Source organism: Molossus molossus, unplaced genomic scaffold, assembly GCF_014108415.1.
Source record: "Molossus molossus isolate mMolMol1 unplaced genomic scaffold, mMolMol1.p scaffold_m16_p_3, whole genome shotgun sequence".
Classification (NCBI taxonomy): Eukaryota; Metazoa; Chordata; class Mammalia; order Chiroptera; family Molossidae; genus Molossus; species Molossus molossus.
The window spans coordinates 125,024,720-125,052,673 of NW_023425366.1; the positions used below are offsets into that span (position 1 = coordinate 125,024,720).

A 27,954-nucleotide genomic window follows, 5' to 3' on the forward strand; every position below is an offset into this window, starting at 1 on the left:
CCGGAGGCCATTTTTTATTGCAGACTTGAACAGCTATTATTCACCGCCCCAGAGCTGCTCGGGCCCTGCCCACCCTCAGCTCCCGTGTGTCCTAGGGGGAGGGGGCCAGGGACTGAATTGCCAGCCCCTGTTCTAGGCTCTTCTGCCGTCTTTAATGTAGAGTGTTCTCCTCCTCACAGGTACTCAGACGGGAAGTACCAGCTCCTTTGAGTATGAGATGTCTCAGGAAGGCTTCAGTGCTTCCATAACCTCCGTAAGTGGTCCTTCCTTAAATTGTAGGGTGGTGCTTGGCTGGTGTGGCTCAGTGGTTGAGCGTTGACCCATGCACCAAGAGGTCGCCAGTTGATTCCTGGTCAGGGCACAGGCCCAGGTTGTGGGCCAGATCCCCAGTGGGGGGCATGCAGGAGGCGGCCAGTCCATGTTCTCTCTCATCAATGTTTCTATCTCTCTCTTCCTCTCTCTCTAAAATCAATAAAGAAAAAAGAATTGTAAGGGTGGTAAGAAGAAGGGGGAGCCCTGGTCGGTTTGGCTCAGTGGTTAGAGCGTCGGCTTGCAGTCCAGAGAGACCCGGGTTTGGTTCCCACTAAGGGCACGTACCTCGGTTGCAGTTTGTCCCGGTCCTGGTTGGGTTGTGCGGGTGGCAGCCACTCGATGTGTCCCTTTCACGTCGATGTTTCTCTCTCTCTCTCTCCCTTCCACTCTATCTGAACAAAAAATGGAAAAATGTCCTCGGATGAGGATAAAAAACACACAAAACACTTAAAAAAAAAAAAGGAAGAAGGGGGAGAAGAGGCACAAGGGTGGGGTGCTCTTCTCTGAGGTGGGTAATTTTGGGGAGGAACCTCTCTGATGGCAGCAGTGGTCCTTTCTCACGTCTTTGTCAAGCCTGCTCTTTTTAAAAATTAAGATATAATAGATGTATGACATGGTATTAGCTTCAAGTGTACAACACAACAATTCTATATGTATATATATTGGGAAATGACCACCACAGTAAGTCTAGTTAACATCTATCATAGCACAGTTATAATTTTTTTCCTTGGGATGAGAATTTTTAAGATTTATTCTCTTAGCAACTTTCAAATATATGATGCAGTATTATTAACTATAATCACCATGCTATACATTATATCCTCAGGGTTTATTTATTTTATAACTAGAGGTTTGTACATTTTGACCACCTTCACCATTTTGCTCACCCCCTATCCCTTGCCTTTGGCAACCACCAATTTGTTCTCTGTATATAAGAGTTCTTCTTCTGCTTTTTTCTTTTTAGATTCTCTATATAAGCGAGATGATATATTATTTGTCTTTCTCTGTCTGACTTATTTCACATACCTTAATGCCCTCCAAGTCCATCCATGTTGTCGCAAATTACAGGATTTTCTTCTGTTTTATGGCTGAACAATAGTCCGTTATATATACCACGTTTTCTTTATCCATTCATCCACTGATTGACACCTGGGTTGCTTCTGTGTCTTGGCTGTTATAAATAACGCTGCAATAAACATGGGGTGTCGCCATCTTTTTGAATTAGTGTGTTTGTTTCCTTCAGATAAATATCTAGAAGTAGGATTCCTGCATCATTTGGTAATTCTTTCTTAAATTTTTTTTTTTTTATTCTTACCCGAGGACATTTTTCCATTTTTTGTTCAGATAGAGTGGGAAGGAGAGAGAGGAAGAGAGAGAGAGAAACATCGATGTGAAAGGAACACATCGAGTGGCTGCCACCCGCATGACCGGGGACAAACTGCAACCGAGGTACATGCCCTTAGCAGGAACCAAACCTGGGACTCTCTGGACTGCAGGCCGACGCTCTAACCTCTGAGCCAAACCGGCCAGGGCTCTTTCTTCATTTTTTGAGAAAACTTCATACTGTTTGTGTGTTTTTTGAAATCCTCACCTGAGGACATTTTTTTATTTTTTGTTCAGATAGAGTGGGAGGGAGAGAGAGAGAGAGAAACATCGATATGAAAGGGACACATCGAGTGGCTGTCTCCTGCACGACTGAACCAGGGCCGGGAACAAATTGCAACCGAGGTACATGCCCTTAGTGGGAACCGAACCCATGTCTCTCTGGACCACAGGCCGACGCTCTAACCCCTGAGCCACACTGGCCAGGGCTTTATACTATTTTTCATAGTGGTTGTACCAATTTACATTCCCACAACAGTGAACATCCTCACCAACACTTGTTATTTTTTGTCTTTTTTGTTTGTTTTTAGAGAGAGAGGAAAGGGGAGAGAAACATTGATTGGTTGCCTCCTGCATGCCCCCTACTGGGGATTAAGCCCCTAACCTGGACATGTGCCCTGACTGGGAATTGAATCAGGACCTCTCAGTCCATGGGATGATGCTCAATCCACTAAGCCACACTGGCCAGGCTATTTTTTGTCTTTTTTGATGACAGGTATTCTCACAGGTGTGAGGTGATATCTCACGGTGGTTTTGCTTTTGTTGTGTGACGCTGAGCACTTTTTCATGTACCTCTTGGCTATCTGTATGTCTTTTTTTGGAAAAATGTCTGTTCAGATCCTCTGCCCATTTTTTTTTTGTTTTTGCTTTTTGTTTTTGTTAATCCTAAGGATATTTATCTACCGATTTTTAATAGAGTAGCAGGGAGGGAGGGAGAGAGAGAGAAATGTCAATGTGAGAAAGACCCATTGATTGGTTACTTCCCACAAAGAGCTGGGAATCAAACCTGCAACCCAGGTTCGTGTCCTTGACCAAAAATTGAACCTGTGACCCTTTGGTGTGGACCAACACTCTAACTGCTGAGCCAAACCAGCCAGGGCCTCTGCCCATTTTTAAATCAGGTTGTTTATTCTCTTGCTATTGAATTGTATGAGTTCTTCATATATTTTGGATATATTAACCCCTTGTCAGACATGTGATTGAAATATATACCTTCCCCCATCCTTTTGGTTGCCTTTTTAAATTTGCTGATGGTTTCCTTTGTTGTGCACACCTTTTGATGAAGCCCCACTTGTTTATTTTTGCTTTCGTTGCTGTTGCTTTTGATGTCAAATCCAAAAAATCACCACCAAGATTGATGTTAAGGAGCCTATGTTTTCTTCTTGGAGTTTCATGATTTCAGGTCTTATGTTCAAATGTTTAATTCGATTTTTGTGTGTGGTGTAAGATAGTGATCCAGTTTCATTCTTTTGAATGTGGCTGTCCAGTTTCCCCAACACTATTGGTTTAAGAGACTATCCTTTCCCCATTGTATATTCTTGGCTTCTTTGTTGTAAATTGGTTGACCACATATGCATGGGTTTATTTCTGGGCTCTCTATTCTGTTTCATTGGTCTATGTGTCTGTTTTTATGCCAGTGTCATGCTGTTTTGATTACTATAGCTTTGCAATATAGTTTGAAATCAAGAAGTGTAATGCTTCTATCTTTATTCTTCTTTCTCAAAATTGGTTTAGTTATTTGGTGGTTGTTGTTGTTGTTGTTGTTGTTGTTGTTGTGTGTGTGTGTTTCCATACAAATTTTAGGATTGTATGTTCTATTTCTATGAAAAATGCCATTGCAATTTTGATAGGGATTTCACTGAAACTAGATTGCTGAATCCTATTCTGTTCTCTTTCCCAGAATGGTCCCTTGCTGGGTGCCGTGGGGAGCTTTGACTGGGCTGGCGGAGCCTTTCTGCATATGCCACAGGATAAAATCACCTTTATCAACACAACCAGGGTAGATTCAGATATGAATGATGCTTACTTGGGTAAGTGGGGAGGACAGGGTTATTCTAAGAAAGGGTCAGGATGTGTTATAACTCAACCAGTAGAGATGTCATTAGATCTTTCATAAGACCTTGGGATTAAAGATAGAACTTTCAAAATTTCATTTTAATTATGTTAAGAGGAATATAGTGCAGGGTCCAGTTCCCCCCGAACTATCAAGCATGGGGCTGCCCTTACTCAGCCTGCCCTTAGTAGGCCTGCTAAAGGGGGCAGGGTCTGCAAGAAAAAATACTTACTTTGGATTATCATCTTTAGGTTATGCTGCTGAAGTCGTCTTGTGGGGTCGGGTGCAAACTCTGGTTTTGGGGGCGCCTCGATACCAGCACACTGGCATGGTGGTAATGTTCAGACAGAGCGCTAATGTCTGGGAGACCAGCTCTGTTATCAAGGGCACCCAGGTGAGTGCAGAGCTTGTGGATCACAAACGTGCCAACAGAGGTGCCCTGGGGACTGCGAGGTTCCAGGGTGGGCTTCTCCAGGTGCCGCGAGGGGCAGAGTTTTATAAAGGAGCCTTCAGAGGGCTTCGAGCTGGAGACTCACAGGGTCAGCTTTGCATCTGAGAAAACTCTAACAATAAATATAACACTTGACCTGTACAGAGCTCCCTCTGAGTCTACCTATATACAGAGCTGGTATTTGACACTACATAATCAATATAGACACATTAGTTATTAAAGTATTGAAATAATTTTGTATCTGTTAGTAAATAGCTATTTCCCTGAGGTGGCCCCACCTTGCACACTGGCCCTTCCCCAGTACTCTCTGAACTTCCCCAGCAACTATGAAGTCAGGCAGGACACCTGAGGGGACCTCTAGGACCTCCTCCAGCTAAGTCCCCGCTCAGTGCCTGAGCAGTCCTAACAGTTCAATATTTTAAATATTACCCCTGCAAAAGCAGTTTGGTTGCACCTTATGTGGGGCATCTTATGTGGTGTGTGAGGCAAAAATCTTTCGTCAAAATCATCCTTGCAAATTCCCGAATAGGACTGTACCCATGATTTTGTGCCTGTGGTTCTGTGTGTGTTCTCTTTGGTCTGCAATTAATGCATCAGATGTGAATGAAACCAGTTTGCTCTCTACCTGAACGATCTTGTCATAATTCTTTGTAAATAGTCAAATTATTCATATGCTTTTTAAAGGTTTGACCAACACATACTATTGACGGCGTCAGTGCCTGGCACGTAGAAGGAGTGGGTGGGAGAGAATGCGAGGGGGCTCCAGGAAGTCAAGGGTGGACGTGTTGCTGTTTCTGCTTTGTGTGTGTAGCCCAGGATCACAGAGGGAAGGCTGGCTGGTAAACTTCACTACCACACACAAATATTAAACACGCAAATTACAGTCAAGGGTGATAAATACTCAAACTGAACAGTGTGAGTGTTACAAGAACAAGGACATTCGGGAAGGCTTCCTGAAGGAAGTGGCAGTTAAGGAGGAAGAACTAGAGAAGTGAAGAGTGAGGGGAGAAAGTGGTCAGAAGAAGAGAAAGTGTGAGTTCAGAGAGCATGTGTCTGGGGGTGGAAAACACTGGATAGAAGGATAGGAAGCAGATTCGTCTCAAATTTGCCCTCTCCTTCCATCCCCACTGCCATCAGCCTGGCCCAGGCCATCGCTGTCTTTTGCGTGGATCTAGCTGTAGCCTTCGTGTGGGTCTCCCAAAGTCTCATGTTGCCTCCCTTTTTGTTGACTACAGACCAATATCTAATAAAGATTTTAAAAATTTCAACAAAATACAGTTGACTCTTAAACAATATGGGTTTGAACTGCATAGGTCCACTTATTTCCCACAATAAATACAGGAGTGGGCAAATGTAGGTTTACAGTTGTGAGTACACAGAACACAGATTTTGTTCTCGTATTATGTATTTATTAATTAAAATTTATTATTATTATTATTATTTTTAGAGAGAGAGGAAGGGAGAGGGAAAGGGAGTGGGAGAGGGAGAGAGAAACATTGATCGGCTGCTTCCTGCACGCCCCCTACTGGGGATCGAGCTTGCAACCCAGGCATGTGCCCTGACTGGGAATCGAACCAGGACCTCTCAGTCCATGGGAAGATGCTCAATCCACTGAGTCACACTGGCTGGGTACAATTGATTTTTTAAAAACACTCTTTTATTGATTTTTTTTGTTTTGAGAGAGAGAGAGAGAAATATCCATGTGAGAGTGGAACGTTGATCAGCTGCCTCCTTCATGCCCCCTACTGGAGATCAAGCCTGCAACCTGGGCAGCATGTGTCCTGACCAGGAATCGAATCACAACCTTTCGGTGAATGGACAACACTCATCTGAGTCACACCGACCAGGGCTAGTCAACTGATTTTTAATAAAGGCACAAAGACAATTCAGTGGAGAGTTCAATGGTGCTGGAACAATTAGGCAGCATAATAAAAAACAAAAGACAATGAAAACCTCTACCCATACCTCATACCATATTAAGATTAATTTAAAATAGCTCATAGAGCTAAATGTAGAATATAAAACTACAATACTTGTGGAAGAAAACACAGGAGGGAATCTTTGTGACCTTGTGCTAGGCAAGAGTTCTTTATTTTTTTATCTTCAGATAGAGTGAGAGGGAGGAAGAGAGAGAGAGAGAGAGAGAGAGAGAGAGAGAGAGAGAGAGACATTGAGTGGTTGCCACCCACATGACTCCAACTGGGGCCGTGGACAAACTGCAACCGAGGTACGTGCCCTTAGCGGGAACTGAACCCGGGTCTCTCTGGTCCACAGGCCAGCGCTCTAACCGCTGAGCCAAATCAGCCAGGGTTGTTAAGCAAGAGTTTTTAGATGTAACACCATAAGCATGGTCCACAAAGGAAACATTGATAAAAAAGACTTCATTAAAATGAAAAGTTTTTGCTCTATGAGACACTGTTAAGAGAATGAACAGATAAACTACAGAGTGGGAGAAAATATTTGTACATTTTCCTTCTTTTTTTTTTTATTACATATCAGACAAAGGACATATTCAGAATACATAAAGCACTTGCAAATTAAACAGTAAGATGCAATCCAATTAAAAATGAACAAAATATCAAAAGAGACACCTCACCAAAGAAGATACATGGATGGCAAATAAGCCTACATGAACATCTATCATTCCATGCCATTAACTACTAGGGAAATGTATTTAAAACTGCAATAAGGTACTACTGTACATGTATTAGAATGTTTGGCATAAAAAGGAAATAAACTGGCAATATCAAGTATGGGCAAGGGTGTGTAGCAACTCAAATTCTCTCACGTTGCTGTTAAAATGGAAAATGGCCTGCCTATTTTGGAAAACAGTTTGTCAACTTATGAAGTTCAGAATGCAGTTACCATACCAACAGTGTCTCTCTTAGGTATTTACTATTTACCTAGGAGAAATAAGAACAGGTGTTTACATGAAAACCTGTACGTGAATGTTTCTCGTGGCTCTATTCATGATCACCCAAAACTAGAAATAACCCGTGTCGCTCAGCTGGGGAATGGCTAAGCAAGCTGTGGTATCTGCGATGGAACCCTAACCAGAAGCGAAGAGGAATGGATTACTGATACGTGCAACACCATGGAGGAATCTTAAATGCACTATTCTAGTGAAAGAAGCCATACCTGGAAGGCTCCATACTATATAATTCCACTTATATAACATTTGAAACAGCCAAAACTAGAGGGATAGAAAAGAGATCAGTGGTTTCCAGGGGCTGGTGATGAGGGAAGAGGCTGATTGCAGTGGGGTGTGAGGGAGTATTTTGGGGGTGATGAAGCTATTCTATTATCTTGACCACAGTGGTAGCTATATATATGACTATGTGTTTTGTCAAAAGTCATAAAACTACACTAAGAAGGCTGAATTTTTTTTTTTTTTTTTTATCCTCACCCGAGGATATTTTTCCATTTTTTGTACAGATAGAGTGGGAGGGAGAGAGAGGAAGGGAGAGAGAGACAGAAACATCGACGTGAAGGGACACATCGAGTGGCTGCCACCCGCACGACCAACCAGGGCCGGGGACAAACTGCAACCAAAGTACATGCCCTTAGCGGGAACCGAACCCGGGCCTCTCCGGACCGCAGGCCGACGCTCTAACTGCTGAGCCAAACTGGCCAGGGCAAGGCTGAATTTTATTCTAAGTAAATTATGTTCCAATAAACCTGACCTAAAACCAAAAAAAAAAAAAAAATCCTGTTGACTTTAGGATGAAGCTGAATGCCTTCGTCGTGGGGCAGACATCAGTCTTGACGTCCCCTGCAGTCTTCCTTCCTAGAACGTGCCCAGTTTGAAATTGCTGTAGACATCTCCCTGTTTATCTATTACTACCCCCTTTGCTCCACCCTGCTGCATCCAGAGCCCGGACGGCTCTGTATCTCCAAACCCTTGTGTGTTGAATGAATGAACAAATGAATGAGCGAATGACTAAATGGATGAATCCTGTGGGTGACTTCTACATATTAACATTGAACATACTTTTGTTTTTTTGAACATACTTTAAAAATTATTTTAAAAGGTAGACATTATTTCTCAATATCATAAAAATATTTCTGTAGTAATAGTTATTTATTTATTTTAATTAATTTTTTAAATCTTCACTCGAGAATATTTTTCCATTGATTTTTTTTCCTTTTTTTAAATTAATTTATTTTTGTTACAGATGTTTCTCCTTTTTTCCCCATTGACACCCTCCTCCCCATCACCCCCACCCCGTCCCCAGCTTTGTTGTCCATGTCCATTGGTTATGCATACATGCATATAAGTTCTGTGGTTTATCTCTTCCCTCTCCCTATAACCCCCTCTTCTGAGGGTTGTCAGTCTGTACCCCACCTCCACATCTCTGGGACTACCCCATTCCTCAGACTGTTATGTTCATTATATTCCACAAATAAGTGAGATCATGTAATATTTGTCTTTCTCTGCTTGGCTTGTTTCACTTAGGATAATAGTCTCCAGGTCCCTCCATGTTGTCTGAAAGGACAAGAGATCTTTCTTTCTTACCGCTGCACAGTACTCCATTGTGTATATGTACCACTGCTTTTTAATCCATTCTTCTACTGATAAACACTTGGGCTGTTTCCAGATCTTAGCTATTGTAAATAGTGCTGCTATGAACATAGGGGTACATATATTCCTTCTGATTGGTGTTTCAGGCTTCTTAGGGTATATTCCTAGAAGTGGGATTACTGGGTCAAATGGTAGTTCAATTTTTAATTTTTTGAGGTAACACCATAGTGTTTTCCATAGTGGCTGCACCACTCTGCATTCCCACCAGCAGTGCACTAGAGTCCCCTTTTCTCCACACCCTCGCCAACACTTGTTGTTTGATGATTTGTTGATGGCGGCCATTCTGACAGGTGTGAGGTGATACCTCATTGTTGTTTTAATTTGCATCTCTCTGATGATTAGTGATGTTGAGCATTTTTTCATATGTCTCTTAGTCATTTGTATGTTCTGTTTGAAGAGGTGTCTAGTTTCTCTGCCCATTTTTTAACTGGGTTTTTTGTCTTCCTTTTATTGAGTTGTATGAACACTCTACATATTTAAAAATTGACCCCTTATCTGATGTATCATTGGCAATGATGCTCTCCTGTAGAGCGGGTTGCCTTTCCATTTTGGTGGTTGTTTCTTTTGCTGTGCAGCAGCTTTTTAGTTTGATGTAGTCCCATGCGTTCATTTTCCCCTTGTTTCTGTTGCCATAGGTGATGTATCAGTGAAAATTCTGCTGCATATGATGTCTGAAATTTTGTTGCCTACATTTTCTTCTAGGATTTTTATGAATTCACAAGTCACATTTAAGTCTTTTATCCATTTTGAGTGTATTCTTGTGTATAGTTTAAGTTGGTGGTCTAGTTTCATTTTTTGCATGTAGCTGTCCAATTTTCCCAACATCATTTACTAAAGAGACTGTCTTTACTCCACTGTATGCTCTTGCCATCTTTGTCAAATATTAATTGAGCATAATGTCTTGAGTCAGTTTCCAGGTTCTATGTTCTGTTTCACTGGTCGATAAGCCTGTTCTTGTGTCAGTACTGGGATGTTTTGATTACAGTGGCTTTGTAGTATAATCTGATATCTGGTATTGTGATCCCACCCACTTTCTCCTTCTTTTTCAAGATTGCTTTGGCTATTTGGGGTCTTTTTTGGTTCCATATAAACTTTTGAAATAATTGTTCTAGTTCTGTGAAATATGTTGTTGGTATTTTGATGGGGATTGCATTGAATCTATAGATTGCTTTGGGTAGTATGGACATTTTAATTCTTCCAATCCATGAACAAGGTATGTGCTTCCACTTTTTTATATCTTCCTCTATTTCTTTTTTCAATGACCTGTAGTTTTCTGCAAATAGGTCCTTTATTCTTTGGTTAAGTTTATTCCTAGGTATCTTAATTTTTTTGCCACAATGCTAAATGGGATTGTTTTCTTAGTTTCTCTTTCTGTGAGTTCATCCTTGGTGTATAAGAATGCCATCGATTTCTTGATGTTAATTTTGTATCCTGCTACTTTGCCAGATTCATTTATGAAGTCTAGTAAATTTTTGATGGAGTCTTTGGGGTTTTCTACATGTAGTATCATGTCATCTGCAAATAATGACAGTTTCACTACCTCCTTTCCAATTTGGATCAGTTTTATTTTCTCTTCATGTCTGATTGCTGTGGCTAAGACTTCTAGTACTATGTTAAATAAGAGTGGCGAAAGTGGGCATCTCTGTCTTGTTCCTGTTCTTAAGGGAAATGCTTTTAGTTTTTGCCCATTGAGTATGATGTTAGCTGTAGGTCTTTCATATATGGCCTTTATTATGTCAATCTACAATATGATCCCTCTATTCCCACATTGCTGAGCGTTTTTTATCAGAAATGGATGCTGGATTTTCTCGAAGGCTTTTGCGGCATCTATTGATATGATCATGTGGTTTTTATTCTTCATTTTATATGTGGTATATCACGTTTATTTATTTGCAAATATTGTACCAGCCTTGCATCCCTGGAATGAATCCCACTTGGTCATGGTGGATAATTTTTTTGGTGTATTGCTGGAGCCGATTTGCTAGTATTTTGTTCAGGATTTTGGCATCTATGTTCATCAGGGATATTGGCCTGTAGTTTTCTTTCTTTGTAGTGTTTTTTTCTGGTTTTTGAATTAGAATTATGCTGGCTTCTTAAAACGAGTTTGGAAGTCTTCCTACTTCTTGAATTTTTTGAAATAGTTTGAGGAGAATGGGTATTAGTTCTTCTTTGAATGTTTGGTAAAACTCCCCCGTGAAGCCATCCGGCCCTGGGCTTTTTTTTTTGCTGGGGAGTCTTGATTACTTCTTCAATTTCCTTAGTTGTTATTGGTCTGTTCAAGTTTTCTATCTCTTCCTGGTCCAGTTTTGGGAGATTGTGTTTCTAGAAATTTGTCCATTTTGTGTAGATTGTCGAATTTGTTGCCATATAATTGTTCATAGTAGTTGTTAATGATCTTTTGTATTTCTGTGGTGTCAGTTGTTACCTCTCCCTTTCATTTCTGATTTTGTGTATTTGGGTTCACTCTCTTTGTTTCTTGGTGAGTCTAGCTATGGTTCCATCAATCTTGTTTATCTTTTCGAAAAACCAGCTCTTTGTTTCATTGATCCTTTGAATTGTTTTTTTTTGGTTTCTATGTCATTTATTTCTCCTCTGATCTTTACTATTTCCTTCTTTCTTCTTGCACTGGGGTTTTCTTTTTGTTTGCTCTCTAGTTCTTTAAGTTGTGAGGTTAGATAATCTATTAGAGATTTTTCTTGTTTTTTGAGATAGGCCTGTAGTACTATGAACTTCCCTCTCAGAACTGTTTTCGCTGCATCCCATAGATTTTGTGTAGTTGTGTCTTCATTTTCATTGGTTTTCAGGAAGTTTTTGATTCCTTCCTTGATCTCCTCGGTAACCCATTCATTGTTTAATGACATGCTATTTAGCTTCCATGTGTTAAAATGTTTTTGTATGTTCTTCTTGCAATTGATTTCTAGTTTCATGCCATTGTGATCTGAGAAGGTGCTTGATATGATCTCAGTCTTCTTGAACTTGTAGAGACTTTGTGCACTAACATGTGGTCTATCTTTGAGAATGTCCCATGTGCACCTGAGAAGAATGTGAATTCTGTAGTTTTGGGGTGTAATTCTCTGTAGATATTTATTAAATCCATTTGGTCTAGTGCTTCATTTAGAGTCTCTGTTTCCTTGCTAATTTTTTGTCTAGAGGATCTATCCAGTGATGTCAGTGGGGTGTTGAAGTCCCCTGCTATGATTGTATTGCTATCGATTTCTCCTTAGAAGTCCTCCAGAAGATTTTTAATATATTTTGGTGCTCCTATATTGGTTGCATATATGTTTATCAAGGTTATATCTTCCTGTTGGATAGATCATTTCAATATTATGTAGTGACCTTCTTTATCTCTAGTTATGGCCTTCATTTTGAAGTCTATTTTATCAGATATGAGTATTGCTACCCCAGCTTTTTTTTTCTTTCCGTTTGCTTGGAAGATTTTTCTCTATCCCTTCACTTTCAATCTATGTGAGTCTTTTGTTGTGAGGTGGGTGTCTTGTAAACAACATATAGATGAGTCATGCTTTCTTTCCAAAAAAGTCATGCCTTTTTTCGTCTGGGAAGCTTTTTATTTAACCTTCTATTTTGAATGATAGCCTTGCTGAATAGAGTAGTTTTGGATTCAGATTCTTGTTTTTCATGACCTTGATTACTTTATGCCATTCCCTTCTGGCCTGTAGTGTTTCTTCTAAAGTCAGCTGAGAGCCTTATGGGGGTTCCTTTGTAGGTAATCTGTTGCTTATCTCTTGCTGCCTTTAGGATTCTGTCTTTGTCTTTAATTTTTGGCGTTTTATTTTTTATAATTATTTTTTTTTATCCTCACCTGAGGATAAAATTTTTTTGTACAGATAGAGTGGGAGGGAGAGAGAGAGAGAAACATCGACGTGAAGGGACACATCGAGTGGCTGCCACCCGCACGACCAACCAGGGCCGGGGACAAACTGCAACTGAAGTACGTGCCCTTAGCAGGAACTGAACCTGGGTCTCTCCGGGCCGCAGGCCGATGCTCTAACCGCTAAGCCAAACTGGCCAGGGCAATTTTTGGCGTTTTGATTACTGTGTGTCTTGGTGTGGGCCTGTCTGGGTTCTTCTTACTTGGGGCTCTCTGTGCTTCTTGAACTTGAATGCCTTCTTCCTTCACCAAATTAGGGAAGTTTTCTGTCACTATTTCTTCAAATATATTCTCTAACCCTTGCTCATTTTCTTCTTCTTCGGGGACTCCTATGATGCGAATATTACTACGTTTCCAGTTGTCCCACAGTTCTCTTAAGCTGTCTTTCTGTTTTTTTCCTTTTGTTTTTCTGATTTGTTGATTTTTTCTACCCTGTCTTCTAATTCACTGATCTGGTCCTCAGCTTCCTTTAGTCTGCTGCTTAGTCCTTCCAATGTGTTCTTTATTTCTGCTATGTCATTCTTCATTTCTTCTTGGTGGTTTTTTATTTCCAGTTGGTTGATTTTTAATGTTTCTATGTCGTTACTCATGCTGTTTTGCTTCCTCAAGATCATGGCTCTGAATTCTACCTCTGATAACTTGCTTAACTGCATTTCATTGATCTCATCTTTGGTAGAGGTCTTGTTTTTTCATTTGGGGTTTGTTTTTTTGTTTCACCATTTTGGCTCTCTCAGTGGGTTTTGGAGCCTGCCCAATTTTTCTTGTGGGTGTTGGTGTTCTACTGTTTGTGGCTTTCTCTACTGGGTTTGGATGAGCATGGGAGGACCCATGTTCAGCACCACTGTCAAGTCTTACTTACCTGAGTAGGTCTGGAAGCCCAGGAATGGTTCAGTTATCCTCTAGGTTTTTTCCTGGAGGCTATTAGTCTTTGTTACTTGAAGAGCCTTGGGTTCTCAGTTGAATAAAAAGCTCTCTCAGGTGTTCTGCATAAGAGAATTTCCCAAGGGTGGGGCAGATGCTGATTGTTAATGAGCCTCAATTTGCATTTCAATGAACCGCCTGGGTGGGGTTAAATCTCTGAGGGAGGAGCTGCTGCCTCTCCCCAAAGCCCTGGGAAGGAGTAAGATGGCCACCGTCCTGTGTGGCGGAAACTCAGCAAATGGTCTGAGTGCCCTCCAAATCCTGAGTGTCTCCACACAGATCCAGTGTAGTCAGCCCTCCCTCTGCTGGAGCCCAAGGTGAGTGGCTGTGGCTATTTTAGTGCTCTGTCCCGGCCCTCTGTGTTGTGGAGCGGGCTTAGGAGTTTAACCCCGAGGGTGCTGCTCACAGCTAAGACCACTGCTGTCCATGGGCTCCCAGCCCCCCTCTCATGCCTCTGCAATCCTACCAGGATCGAGTCAGTGTCCCTGGTTATATGGTCCTTGCAAGCTGCTTTTCAGTTGCTTTTTCCCTATGGTTTGTCTTTATTTAATTGTAATTCCTGGTTGGTCCTGGGAGATGGTCTGTGTAGCTTCCATTCACTCTGCCGCCATTTTGGAATCTTCTCCATTGATTTTTAGATAAAGTGGGAGGAAGGGAAGGAGAGAGAAAGAATGAGAGAGAAACATTGAGGTGAGCGACACATTGATTGGTTGTTTCCCTCATGACCCTGACTGGGACCGGGCATCAAACCTGCAACCAAGATACATGCCCTTGACTGGGAATCAAACCCGAGACCTTTAGTTCCGAGGACCAATGCTCTAACCACTGAGCAAGGGTAGTAAATAGTTATTATCATTACTTTAAAAATATGTTTTAATTGATTTTTAAAGAGAGAGAAGGAGGGAGAGGGAGATAGAAACATCAATCGGCTGCCTCCTATATGTCCCCCAGTCCACACCAGTTGGTTCTTTATTAGCCAGACTGCCAACTTTGATTTTTTTACCTCTCTAAAAACTTCCAGTGTATTGAAAAGATATCTTGCATGCTGTTCCAGGCTTTTTGGTCTCTATTTTCCAGTCCAACTTCTTTGTTATCTTAATCATCTCCCTGCAATACCATTTGGGTAAAATCCTCTTCCACTGCCCATCAGCTCTACACTATGCTCCTCTTTCTGTCAGTACATTTAAATGAGAACTTATCATGAATTATATAGAGGCTCACAGCCACTCCACAGGCCTTTCTCCAGCAGACACGCTTTTTCTTCACAGGGAGAAAACCCCTACACTCTTCTTTAGAGGGGAGAGGTATGTGATCCTGGCCTCATCTCTTTCAGATTGGCTCCTACTTCGGGGCCTCCCTCTGCTCGGTGGACGTGGACAGAGACGGCAGCTCCGACCTGGTCCTCATCGGGGCTCCCCATTACTACGAGCCGACCCGGGGGGGCCAGGTGTCTGTGTGCCCCTTGCCCCGGGGGGTGAGTGGCTGATGAGACCTGGGCTGGGTGGGGCCTGGGTGTGGGGTGGAGGGTTGCCCAGGTTGGGGACTGGCATGGGTTTTGCTCAGCAGAGGTCTAGGTGGCAGTGTGAGGCCATTCTCCGTGGGGAGCAAGGCCACCCCTGGGGGCGCTTTGGGACAGCCCTGACTGTGCTGGGGGACGTGAATGGGGACAAGCTGACGGACGTGGCCATCGGGGCCCCTGGAGAACAGGAGAACCAGGGTGCTGTCTACCTGTTTCATGGAACCTCAGGGCGGGGCATCCGCCCCTCCCACAGCCAGGTGAGGCCCGTCACTGTCCCTGTCATGACAGTAGCCTCTTTGCTGATCTGTCCCTTTCTAATCAATGTTCCCACAGCTGCCAGATTGGTTCTCCCATTACCTCCTTTCAGAACCTTTAAAACTAAAACACTTTCCAGAAACCTCAAATTCTCCTCAATTCTAGATGAATTCTTCCCACAGCTCCAAGAAGTGCAGGGGCACCAACACCCACACTGTAGGACCAGAGACTGGGCTTCAGGTGGGAGCTGCGGGCTGGAGTGTGGGCAGCAGGCATTCCTGTGTTGGGAGTCTCAGTCTCTGCACAAGTAGCAGAGTCTCCCATCTGAGGTCCTTCCAGTTGCCCTCCCTCCCAGGACTGCATGCTTCCTGGGGCAGTGACGCAGGGACCCCCCTCAGGACATTTAGAAAATTTTCAAATTTACAAGCAAAGTTGAAAGAACTGTACAGTGAACACCCACATATTTACAACCTAGAATCTACAAGTAACATTTTACTAGATTTACTTGATCACATATCCATTCTTTCTCTGTAGTCCATCTTATTTTTTAGTGCATTTCAAAATAAGTTGCAACATCAGTCCACTTCACCTGTAAATATTCCAGCATGTATCATTAACTAGAATTTAGCATTTGCTTACTGTTAATCTTAAGATAAAATGTACAAATAGGAAATGCACAATTCTTTAGCCATTCAATGACTTCTGACCAATGCTGCACTTGTTGTAACCCACCCTCCCAACAAGATATGGAACATCACCATCACCCCGGAATAGTTCCCTCCTGTCCAGTGAAAGTCCTACTCCCCTCCCCTCATCTGCACTGTAACTCACCCCACAGAGGAAACACGGGTAAGGGGAGGGTACTTTATGTATCTGCAGGCATGCACTCATGCCCCACGGACTTTGCAATTAAAACCAAGGGCAGAAAGGATGATCCTATCCTATTGTTCTATGGTTTGCATTTCTTACTTGCTTTTTCCCTTGATTGGGGCAGGGATGCTCAGTGTTTGGATAAGCAAATAGGCCGTGGATTTCCCAACTACCACTTTACACATCATTTCAAAACAAAACTTCATCTTAACAGAATACAATAAATTTTTCTCAAAAAAATTTGAGGTACCATATACATGCAGCAAACACACAGGCCTTAAGTGATGACATTTTAAAAAATTTTTTTTTATCCTCACCCGAGGATATTTGTCCATTTTTTGTACGGATAGAGTGGGAGGGAGAGAGAGGGAGAGAGAGAGAGAGAGAGAAACATCGACGTGAAGGGAAACATCGAGTGGCTGCCACCCGCACGACCAACCAGGGCCGGGGACAAACTGCAACCAAAGTACGTGCCCTTAGCGGGAACCAAACCCGGGTCTCTCCGGACCGCAGGCCGACGCTCTAACCGCTGAGCCAAACTGGCCAGGGCCTTAAGTGATGACATTTTACATGTCTGTGAACCCGAGTAAGCACCACTTAGATTAAGATATCGTGAATTTCCAGCACCCTATGCTTGCTTTCCGTTGACAAAATCACTTAAACAAAATTGTGGTAACATATACATGACATAAAATTCATCATTTTAACCATTTTAAAGTGTATAGTTAAAATTTCTCTTTATTTGGTGGTTACTCTTTCAGTATTACTCTTGCACATAGACTAGAGAGTCAGAAACGTTCTTAAAGGCTGATTATGAAAAACAGCAATGTCCACACCTGCACTGTGATTTCCTCTTTATTTCCCGTGGTCCCAAGGAAGCCACTTTTAGTTCTGCAGTGATTCTTCATACTTCCCAATGATGTGATTATTTCTCTGCTTCTTGGTTTCTGTTTTAGCATGGACTGCCCACTGCGGGAGGTGAGGACTGTCTCGTTCAGACCCCTTTTGCCTCATATTCACGTCTTCCACCCCTCCCCCCACTCCTTATATTTCTATGATAATTTCGGTTAGATCAATATTCGGTGTTTGCATTATCCTGACCACATGAACAAGATTCTGCGAAGTCTTTCCTGTAAAACAATTTGCTTTTCCTCAAAAACCTAGGCAATTAATGGAGACTTTGGGTGTCATCTCAAGACTGTGTTTCAAAGCTAGGCAGAAACAGTGCCCTAATTCTTTGAGAAATTGTGGGAAATGAGACTTGAATGGATCCCAGACAATCTCTCCTTGGATCACTCTGGGCAACTGAGTTACACACTCCCTATTCTTTCCCCCTCCCTTCTCTCTTCTTTTCTACTCTCAGCGGATTGCAGGCTCCCAGCTCTCCCCCAGGCTCCAGTATTTTGGTCAGTCACTGAGTGGGGGCAAGGACCTCACCATGGATGGGTTGATGGACCTGGCTGTAGGGGCCCAGGGGCGTGTGCTGCTGCTCAGGTGAGGACCTCTTTCGGAGCACACCAGGTTATCTTTCTCTAAGTGCAGTTTTGCTGTCTGCAGGCCACTAACGGCCTTCTGGTATCTCTACAGGTCCAAGCCTGTGCTGAGAGTTGAGGTGACCATGAACTTCGCACCAAGAGAATTGATGAGGAATGTGTATGAGTGTCGGGAACATGTGGTGAAAGGCCAGACTGCTGGGGAGGTCAGAGTCTGCCTCCGTGTGCATAAGAGCACACGGGACCGGCTGAGAGAAGGTGAGGTTGAGGGGTAAATCTCAACAGGTTAAGTGTTGGGGACATTGACAAGTGACCCAGCCTTCTCAGACTTCCTGGCAGTTCAGAGCAAAGTGTTCACATCACAGGCCTCAACAGCCTTCTCCAAGCTTGGCTGGAGCAAGCAGGTGATTCCCCCGCTGGGCGAGCACACTCAGCAAACCCTATAACTCGGATAACAGAGGGCCCCGCACCTGGGATTAACTGGGATTATTTATTTATTTATTTATTTATTTATTTATTTATTTATTTTTTAAAGTAAAGTTTATTTAAACATTTTTTTTATCCTTATCCGAGGACATTTTTGCATTTATCTTCAGATAGAGAAGGAGGGAGAGAGGGAGGAAGACAGAGAGAGAGAGGAACATTGACATGAGAGAGGCACACCGACTGGCTGCCACCCACAGCCCAACCAGGGCCAGGGCCAAACTGCAACCAAGGTACGTGCCCTTAGTGGGAACCGAACCTGGGCTTCTCTGGTCCGCGGGCCGATGCTCTAACCATTGAGCCAAACTGGCCAGGGCAAACTGAGAACTCATTTAAAGGGGAGTTTGTGTTGATGAAGCTAAACACAAATTCACAAGGCATTCAGATGTGCATTTTATCACAACAAATTTGACTTCTTCCATTGTTTCTACTACCACTATTATTATTATTAATTTTATTGGTTAATCTTCACCCGAGGATATTTTTCCATTGATTTTTAGATAGAGTGAGAGGAAGGGAGGGAGAGAGAAAGAGAGAGAGAAAGAAACATTAATGTGAGAGAGACACATTGATTGTTTACCTCCCGCACAACACAAACCAGGCTGGGAAATCAAACCTGCAACCCAGGTACATGCCCTTGACCAGGAATCAGACCCACGACCCTTTGGTCCATCGGCCGATGCTCTAACTGCTGAGGCAAACTGGCCAGGGATGTTTCTACTTTAAAGAGTAACATTGTGCTTGGGATGGGGAATACTAAGTGGTGGTACTAAAGAGAAATAGGGGGAGGTCATAAAATTAGGTTTCTAGCAGTAGTCTTACTGAATGGAGGAGATAGCAGTCAAAGTTTGTGGCTGCCAGCATGGCTAGAAATTGAGAGCAAAGTCTTAGAGAGAGAGGATTGCAGATGAAACACCCCCCACATCTACATACAAATTCCTCTCAAGTCATTGGCTGACTCTTGAACCAGGCATGTGCAGGTCAGTACTCCAAGGAACTCAGTTGACAACTGCTAAAGAGTTGAACAGAAATTCAGCAGCGCCCCACTGCTGGGGAAACAGAGATTTAGGAGGGGCCTTTGTAAACAACTTGCTCTTTCTATTGGGACAATGTTCATAGAGTCCAGCAATCAAGAGAAACAGTGGACAATAGAAATAGACTCACAGGTGATTTATAAATTAGAGTTATCAGACAGGAATTCAAAATGATGGAGAACTTCAGAAAAGACTTTAAATTCATAAAATAGAGTCAAATGGTACTCTAGCACTGAAAAACACTGACTGAAATTAAGGATTCGATAAATAGATTTAATGGCAGATTAGAAGCAGAACAGAGAATTAGTGAACTGGAAGGTAAAGCAAATGAAAATATCCAGATTAATACACAGAGAGAAAAGGATGAAAACTATATAAAGAAACTATTAGAGATGGATGGGACATGGTGAGTGATCTAATAAACCCGCAGTTGGAATTCCAACAGGAAGAGAGAGACAAAATAAGAAAGGAACAACAGTTAAAGAAATAGTGGTGAAGAATGTTCTAAAAATGATGAAAGACATCAAGGCTTCTCTAACAAGCAAAGCAGGATACATAGAAAGAAAACCATACCATGGTACATTACACTGGTGTACACAACATCATACATTGTACTAGACCATGGCACAAACTGCTGAAGACCAAAGACAAGGAAGGAAAGTTAAAAGCAGCCAGAAAAAAAAATACTTACTTTTCTAGTATGTGACAGAATAGCTGCCATTTATTAAGCACTTACTGTATGGCAGGTACTGTGCTAAAGCATAGACACCATTTCATTTCATTTTTACCACTGGGAAGGTACAATTATTGTCCTCAATTAAAAAATAAGAAATAGAGACTCAAAGAGGTTAGATAACATGCCCGAAGTCATACAGCTGGGGAGCAGAGGAGCTGGGCCTCAGAGTCCTGCCTGCCTCCCAAGCCAGGCTCCTCACCACTATGCTGCCCTGCCCCTGCCCCTTCAGGAGAGGTCCAGAGCACCATCACATATGACCTGGCTCTGGACTCAACTCGCCAACTTCCTCGAGCCATTTTTGATGAGACGAAGAACAGCACACGCAGGCAGACGCAGGTCTTCGGGCAGAATCAGAAATGTGAGACACTGACGCTGCGGTTACCGGTGAGCAGGACGTAGCCCACTCCCGGTCCTCCGAGCATGGGGTGGGCTTGGGAAGCTGAGAAGGCAGACCCCCAACCACCACTGTCTCTCAGGATTGTGTAGAAGACTCAGTGATCCCCATTGGCCTGCGCCTCAACTTCTCTCTGGTGGGGCAGCCCTTGACCTCCTTCGGGAACCTCCGGCCGGTGCTGGCTGTGGATGCCCAGACACTCTTCACAGCCTCGGTGAGTCCTGCGGTTGGGGTCCTGCAGGGGCATGAAGGGACCAGAGGCCAAGATTGTCGAAACTCATTTTAGTTTATTTTCAAATAATTATATTTCAACATCTTATTTTATTGTTTTACTTCACATCGCTTCATTACTTCCCTTCATTGTATTTTATCATGTCCTATTTTGTGCAGTTTCCCTTTGAGAAAAATTGTGGCAATGACAGTGTCTGCCAGGATGACCTCAGCATCACCCTCAGTTTTATGAAGTGAGTTTCTTTTCCTCATTGTGACCTCAAAGCCGACACTGAGACCTGGTGCTCTGGCCTTGCCCTGGCCCCGAGGGAGCCTGGCATGGAGCAGCTGCTTTGGAGGTGCTTGCATGGCCACCCCGCCACTGTCTTCGCTCTCCGAGTGTCCGTGCCTCCTTCCCACCAGGCAGCTTCCCGCAGGGAGGCCCTCAGCATCTCATGGCCTAGCTTGTTCCCCCCACAGCCTGCGCACCCTGGTGGTGGGTGGTTCCCAGGACTTCAACGTGACAGTGACTGTGAAAAACCAGGGTGAGGACTCCTACAGGACTCAGGTCGCCTTCTTCTACCCACCTGGCTTGTCCTATCGGACGGTGTCAGGGATCCAGGTAGCCAAATTCTTCTCAGGCTCCACCTGACTTTGCTTTGCGGGTCCCCTGGCCAGTGGGTGCCATCACCACCATCACCACCTCCGCCTCCCTTGCCTTCCAGACCCAGCACTCATGGCGGTCCTGGCGTGTGAACTGTGGGTCTGAGACCACCCAAGGGCCTGAGACCTTGCACACTGGCATCTGCAGCATAAACCACCCCATCTTCCCAGGCAACTCAGAGGTCAGGCTGCGGACTCCTTCTCACCTTTTCTCCTTTGTCTTCTTCTGCATTCTTCTCTTCTTTGTTTTAATCCTCACCAGAGGACATGTTATGTTTAGAGAGAGGGGAAGAGAGAGAGAGAAACATTGGTGTGAGAAACATCGTTTGGTTGCCTCCCACACACCCTTTGACTGGGGATCAAACTGCAACTTAGGTATGTGCCCAGACTGGGAATCGAACCCACAGCTTTTTGGTGTATGGGATTTTGCTCCAACCAACTGAGCCACACAAGCCAGGGCCCTTCTTATCCTTCTCCTTCTTTCCTTCTTCTTTAAAGTAGAGGTTGCTGTTTTTGAGAAACAGCTTTATCGAGATATAATTCATATACCATACAATTCACCCATTTAAAGTATTCACTTTCAATGGCTCCCAGGTTGTTCAGAGTTGTGTGTCTACCATCACGATCAATTTTAGAATATTTTCTTACCCTAAGAAATGACTCTGCTCCCCTTAGCTATCAACTCTCGTCCTTCTATTTCTCCCAGCCCTAGGCAACCACTAACCCACTTTCCGTCTCTGGATTCACCTATTCTGGACCTTTCGTACAAATGGTGTCACAGAGTGTGTGGTCCTTTGTGACTGGCTTCTTTCACTCAGCAGCATGCTTTCAAGGGTCATCTCTATTGCAGAACTTCATTCCTTTTCACCGCTGAGTAATATTCTGTTATATGGATGCACCACATTTTACTTATTCAATTCTTCAGTTAATGAACATTTGGGTTGTTTCTTCTCTTCTATTCTTGTTAGTCTCTCCTTTCTCCAACTCCAGGTCACCTTTAACATCATACTGGGTGTGGACAATGATGCTTCCCTTGGAAACAGACTACTTTTCAAGGCCAATGTGACCAGGTAGGCGGTGCCCGGCTTCCCACAGGCGTGCTGTGCCTTAAGTCCCACCCTCTGCCAGGGGGACCTCTGCCCTCTCCCCACTGGTTCTTCCTTCACATCATTCATTCAGCAAATACCGGATGAACACCCACCATGTGCCAGGCATTGTGTCCGGTGCTGGGGGGACAGGGATGGACAGGACAGCTGTGGTTACTGCCACGCAGAGGTTATAACCTAGTGGGAAGATAGCTAGGAAGCTGGCGATTACAGTACAGTATGAAACAAGCTCTGTCCTGTGTTCTTGGGAGCTTGGTGTTCAGGGAAGATTCCCGAAGAAGATATGTTGAGGCTGTGAGTTAGCCAAATAAAGACCTAAACTGAGGGTGGGTGTGAAGACAGAATGAAGGAAGTGTGTACCAAGTAAGGCCTGGAGACAGGACTGCGTGTAAGCATGGCCGGGCACATCAGGCAGGATTTAAGGAGTTGGTGAGATCGCGGCAGCATCGTGAACTGACTGCTGGGTGCTCTTAGGAAACTTGCAGTTAACCTGCGGGTGACAAGATCGCATCTGCATGGTAGAAAGATCGCTCCCCAGGAAGGCTGTGGTTCGGGGTGGGAGCAGGTTTGAATTCAGGGACCAGTGAGAAGAAGGCATCGCAGATACCCAGGGAGCGGGGCTGGACCTGGGCAAGGTGGAGCCGGGAGCAGAGAACAGGGTGTTCAGGGTGCAGAAAGAACAGCCCTTGGCGGCTGGTTTGCGGTGGAGGGAGAGGGCGAGGGAGAAGAGCTCTCTGTCTCCCTTCAGTGATAACAACATGCCGAGGACCAACAAAACTGAATTCCAGCTGGAGCTGCCTGTGAAGTACACTGTCTACATGGTGATCTCGAGGTACTGGCTTTGAGAGTTTACCTCTGCCTCACTCGGGCTGCACACGGCCCACTGTGTATCTGTGTGTGTGAGTCTGTGCATACGTGTGCCGGTATGTGTCCGAGGATATACGTGCACTGTGTATGTATACATGGGTGGTGTGTGTGCACATGTGCATGTGCATATGAGGCTCAAAAGGGCACACATATTGTCCCCTGCACACCATCCTGCTTGCTCCCTCTCAGGGCTGCATTACCCATGTGCCTGTTTACCCCTTACACACCTAGCCTGAGACCCCCTTTCCAGAACACTCCTGATGTTGTCACTTGCTCCTTTCTACCATCAGCCACGAGGCCTCCACCAGGTATCTCAACTTCACAGCCTCAGAGAAGACCAGCCATGATATAAAGCATCAGTATCAGGTGGGGAGCTGAGGAGGCCGGGAAGGGAACCCAATGTGCCAGCATGCAGCACAGTGACGGGAAGCATGCACCGGGTGCCTGCTGTGTGCCAGGCTCCATGCCAAGCTCGCACTCACTCTATACACACACAAGCATGTGCACACGCATGTGGGTACAGTCATCCCTCGGTATCCACGGGGCACTAGTCCCAGGACCACCCCACCCCGTACCAAAACACACGATGCTCAAGTCCCTCAGATAAAATGGTGTAGTATTGGCATGTAACCCATGCTCATCCTCCTGTGTACTTTAAAATGTTTTTCTTTATTGATTTTTAGAGAGAGGAAGAGAGAGATAGAAACATCAATGAGAGAGAACATTGATTGGCCGGCTCCTGCATGTACCCCATTGGGGATGGGGCCCACAACCTGGGCATGTGCCCTGACCAGGAAACAAACTGGCGACCTCTTGGTGCAGGGTTGATGCTCAACCACTGAGCCACATCAGCCGGGCAATATTGTTGGAAAGAGTTTGAGAATTTTTTTTTTTGGTACGTGCCCCTAGCAGGAACCGAACCCAGGATACTCTGGTCCGCAGGCAGATACTCCAACCATTGAGCCAGACCGGCCAGGACTCCTCCTGTGTACTTTAAATCATCTCTAGAGTACTTAGAATCCCGAATGCAATGCAAATGCCATGTAATTAGTTGTTACACTGTGTGGTTTAGGGATAATGACAAGAAAAAAGTCTGCTCAAGTCTGCAACCATCACAGGCCTAACTACATGGTACACGTCGGCAACAACGTAACATTTTTTCTGAATGTTTTCTGTCTGTGCTTTGTTTAATCAGATGATGCAGAATGTGCGATACAGAGGCCCAAGTGTACACACACTCACACGATTCACTCATTTTGTCTTCATGGTGACTCTGGGACAGGCACTGCCATTATCCTGTTTACAGAGAAAGAAATGGGCTCAGATTGGTTAGCAAAACATGCCCGTGGTCTCACCACCAGAAAGTGGGTGAACCGTTACTTAGGATGTCTGGATGTCTGGCGCTTGAACGAGTGTAACTGCCACACCTGACCGCCTCCCACAAAGCGCCAGGGCGGGCGCTGGGTCGCGAGGCCGCGCTCAGGCGTCCTGGGCTGTCGGCAGCGGGCGGCCGGCTGCAGCTGCAGGGCACTGATATTCCCCCAACACCTTGCAGTTCAACAACCTGGGGCGGAGGAGTGTCCCCGTCAGTGTAGTCTTCTGGATCCCCACCCAGCTGAACCAGGTGACCGTGTGGGATCACCCCCAGATCGTCTTCTCCCAGGTAAGCCGGGCTGGGCCTGAGGAGCCGCCCACCTCTTCGCTCCGCAGCCCTGGGCTTTCCTACCGTCTGTTTCCTCTGCTGGACTTCGGAGCCGTTTCGGACCCTCCTGGCCTAGGACCTCGCACCCTCCTGTAGGGTGGGCCCAGGGGCTCCTCACTTCTCTCCTCACAGCGCCTCTCTTTCCTCAGAACCTATTCAATTCATGCCGCGTTGAGGAGAGGGCCCCCCCTCGCTCTGACTTCCTGGCTGAGCTTAAGAAAAGCCCCGAGCTGGTAAGAATAAGTGTAACCCCAGCTTCGGGGCCACATGCGGACGCAGTGCTGTCCCCTGTTGGTGGCCAGTGCCATCTCTCAGCTGAGTGGGCGGAGTGCTTGGAGTGTTTTCTGCGACCAGCTTCCTTGATCACTTTTTTCTCTCCTTCTTTCCAAAGAACTGCTCCATCGCTGTCTGCCAGAGAACCCAATGTGACATCCAGTCCTTTGGCAGCCAGGAACAATTCAGTGTCACCCTCAAAGGCAACCTCTCATTTGACTGGTATATCAAGGTCTGTGGGGCCCCAAGGCTCGGCCGGTCCAGGCACGGTGCTGCAGGCCCTCGGGCCCAGCCCTCACCCTCTCTCTCCCACAGACTCCACACAGCTACCTTGAGGTTGTGAGCACAGCGGAGATCTTGTTTGATGACACGGTGTTTACCCTGTTTCCAGGACAGGAGGAGTTTGTGAGGGTCCAGGTATCTGTCTTGGGCACAGAGGGGCTACCAGAGGAGGAGGGGAGGCTGGGATTGGGGAGATGTCTAGGTAAAGAGAGACGGCGAGAAGTGGGGGAAGGGGGGAGGAGTGAGAACTGGGATTGGGGACCTGGGAAGGGGTTGGTTATTAGGTTCAGGGTGTGTACAAGGTCCGGCTCGGGAACCTCCAGAAATCCAGGTCTACCCCCCCTGATGCATCACTCTCTTCCCCTTCCCTGCCGCAGACAAAGACCAAAGTGGAGCCATATGAAGTGGGAAACCCTGTCCCACTCATCGTGGGCAGCTCCGTGGGCGGGCTGGTGCTCCTGGGCCTCATCACAGCAGTTCTGTACAAGGTACCGTCCACACCCTCTCCGGCCACTGTCATGCCCCTCTGGCAGCCGCGCTGCCGGCTGTGACCTTCGGCAAGTCAGAGCTGCTGTTTCTTCAGCTGTAAAATGAGAATATAAATACCCATGTTGTGAAGGTAACTGAGCACTTGTACAGAGTGACCACTATAACTGGCTGGTTTGCTCAGAGGTTAGAGCGTCGCCTGTGGACCGAAGGGTCATGGGTCTGATTCCTAGTCAAGGCCATGTACCTCAGTTGCAGGTACATCCCTGGCCTTGGTTGGGGTCCTGCGGGAGGCAACCGATCTATGTGTCTCACACAGATTTTTTCTTACTCTCTCCCTTCCACGCTATCTAAAAATCAATGGAAAATATCTTCGGGCGAGGATTAACAGAACAAAACAAAAAGAACAGAGCGACCACTAGATAAGGAGTAGTTCTCCTTCTTGTATTTTATATTTCTTTCTTTCCTGACCCCAATATCGATGCCTCCTCCCTCCCTGCCCCACTTTCCCAGGACCCTTCTGCCCTGTGCCACATTATTCTTTGTACCTCTTGGTCGTCTCTGTCTCCCCTCCTGGTCTGCGTGGCCCTCTCCCACTCCCCTGGCTTCCGTGGCCATTTACTCCTCCTCTCCCCCACAGCTCGGCTTCTTCAAACGGCAGTACAAGGACATGATGAGTGAAACTGCTCCTGAAGCTGCCCCACCCCAGTAACTGCTCCTTCCCCACTGCGTGTCCTCTCCCGAAGCAAGCAGGACCCAGGCTGCAGTACAGACATGTTCATCCATTTGGAGACGGGGTGGTGATGTCTCACTCAGGAAAGACCTGCTTAGGTTTCCATTTCCGTTCATGTGTGTGTGCAAGTGTGTGCATGAGTGTGTGTCACTCAGATGTCCCCTGCAGGGGGGCACGTGGCTTCAGCAAACTCTTCTCGGGCACAGGAAGTTGCTTGGGCTTGCTTGTGTGTGGGCGAAGGTGCCATTCCAGCCTTCCTCCAGGACAGAGGTTATGGCAGCTCTTGTGGGTGAACTTAAAGGGAAAGCAACAGCCCCCCCCCCCCCCCGCTGAAGGAAGTGAGAACTCCCTTCATGGGTGAGCACGCAAATCTTCAGAAGTCTGGACAGCTGGGACCAAGACCACATGGCGAAGCCATGCTAGAGCCAGGAACTGGTCAAATAACAGGAGCCTGTCCAAACCCATTTCACACTAGAGCCAAAAACGTCCCACAAGCAATAATATGCCTCCCTTTATCTATTCATTTATTTATTATTTTAATGTTACTTTTATTTTTGAATTGATACACCTGTTGATAGTACAAAAGTCAAAAGTCTTCCTTCCATCCTGATCATCCTAGCCATTTAAGTCACTTCTAAAGGGCACTCAAATCTATGTGTTTTCGAGTCTCCTTCACAAAGACTCTAGGCATATGTAAATACACACACAAGCTATTTACACAAATGATAGCACAGGTTTTGTTTATACTATGTTCTGCATCATGCTTTTTCATCAATATAGCTCAGACATTGTTTCATATAAGACACAAAGTACTTTTTTGTTCTTTAACACAGCTCAATAGTATTTCATTGTATCGGTGATTCATAATGTATTTAACCAGTCTCCTTTTGATATATTATTTCTAATCTCTCATGATTAAAACAATGGTGAATTAATAAATTGGATATATGTCACTTTTGAACATGTTAAAAAAATTTATAGGAGATATTCCCAGAAGTTTTCATTTTCCCAGAAGCAAACCCAAGATAAGAATTTGAGTGAAAGAATTTTATTTAAGAGTGGAATCAGGAACTACCAATAGGGAACAGAAGTCTTATAAACAAGGATTTGCATAAGAGGCCACATCAAGATTGTAGGAAGGGTGGAGACATGAAGGGCTGGCCCCACTCCCATGAGTGGTGGCTGAGATTCCAAAATGATATCTCAGCTGCAAATGTTCCCCCTGAGGAGCATAGGATCTCAACCACATGCCAGGCT

The 27,954-nt window shown here is 44.9% G+C and overlaps 1 protein-coding gene across 3 annotated transcripts in view; it reads left to right on the forward strand.

The window, feature by feature from the left end:
• Positions 1-27,576, forward strand: part of LOC118641414 (integrin alpha-M-like) — a 49,693-nt gene extending 22,117 nt beyond the window's left edge. For 2 of the 3 annotated variants that reach the window (XM_036278612.1, XM_036278614.1), the window contains 21 exons: positions 180-253; positions 3,596-3,725; positions 4,000-4,142; positions 14,925-15,065; positions 15,155-15,367; positions 17,599-17,729; positions 17,823-17,986; positions 20,211-20,365; positions 20,458-20,589; positions 20,766-20,839; positions 21,066-21,207; positions 21,311-21,430; positions 22,239-22,318; positions 23,103-23,186; positions 23,512-23,587; positions 24,777-24,884; positions 25,073-25,156; positions 25,315-25,428; positions 25,512-25,613; positions 25,856-25,966; positions 26,605-27,576. In XM_036278612.1, the coding sequence (XP_036134505.1) occupies positions 180-253; positions 3,596-3,725; positions 4,000-4,142; positions 14,925-15,065; positions 15,155-15,367; positions 17,599-17,729; positions 17,823-17,986; positions 20,211-20,365; positions 20,458-20,589; positions 20,766-20,839; positions 21,066-21,207; positions 21,311-21,430; positions 22,239-22,318; positions 23,103-23,186; positions 23,512-23,587; positions 24,777-24,884; positions 25,073-25,156; positions 25,315-25,428; positions 25,512-25,613; positions 25,856-25,966; positions 26,605-26,676 (2,450 nt within the window). In that variant the 3' untranslated portion in view covers positions 26,677-27,576. The remainder of the gene's footprint in view (positions 1-179; positions 254-3,595; positions 3,726-3,999; positions 4,143-14,924; positions 15,066-15,154; positions 15,368-17,598; positions 17,730-17,822; positions 17,987-20,210; positions 20,366-20,457; positions 20,590-20,765; positions 20,840-21,065; positions 21,208-21,310; positions 21,431-22,238; positions 22,319-23,102; positions 23,187-23,511; positions 23,588-24,776; positions 24,885-25,072; positions 25,157-25,314; positions 25,429-25,511; positions 25,614-25,855; positions 25,967-26,604) is intronic. The other variant, XM_036278613.1, reaches the window with a different exon arrangement.
• The last annotated feature ends 378 nt before the right edge of the window (positions 27,577-27,954 follow it).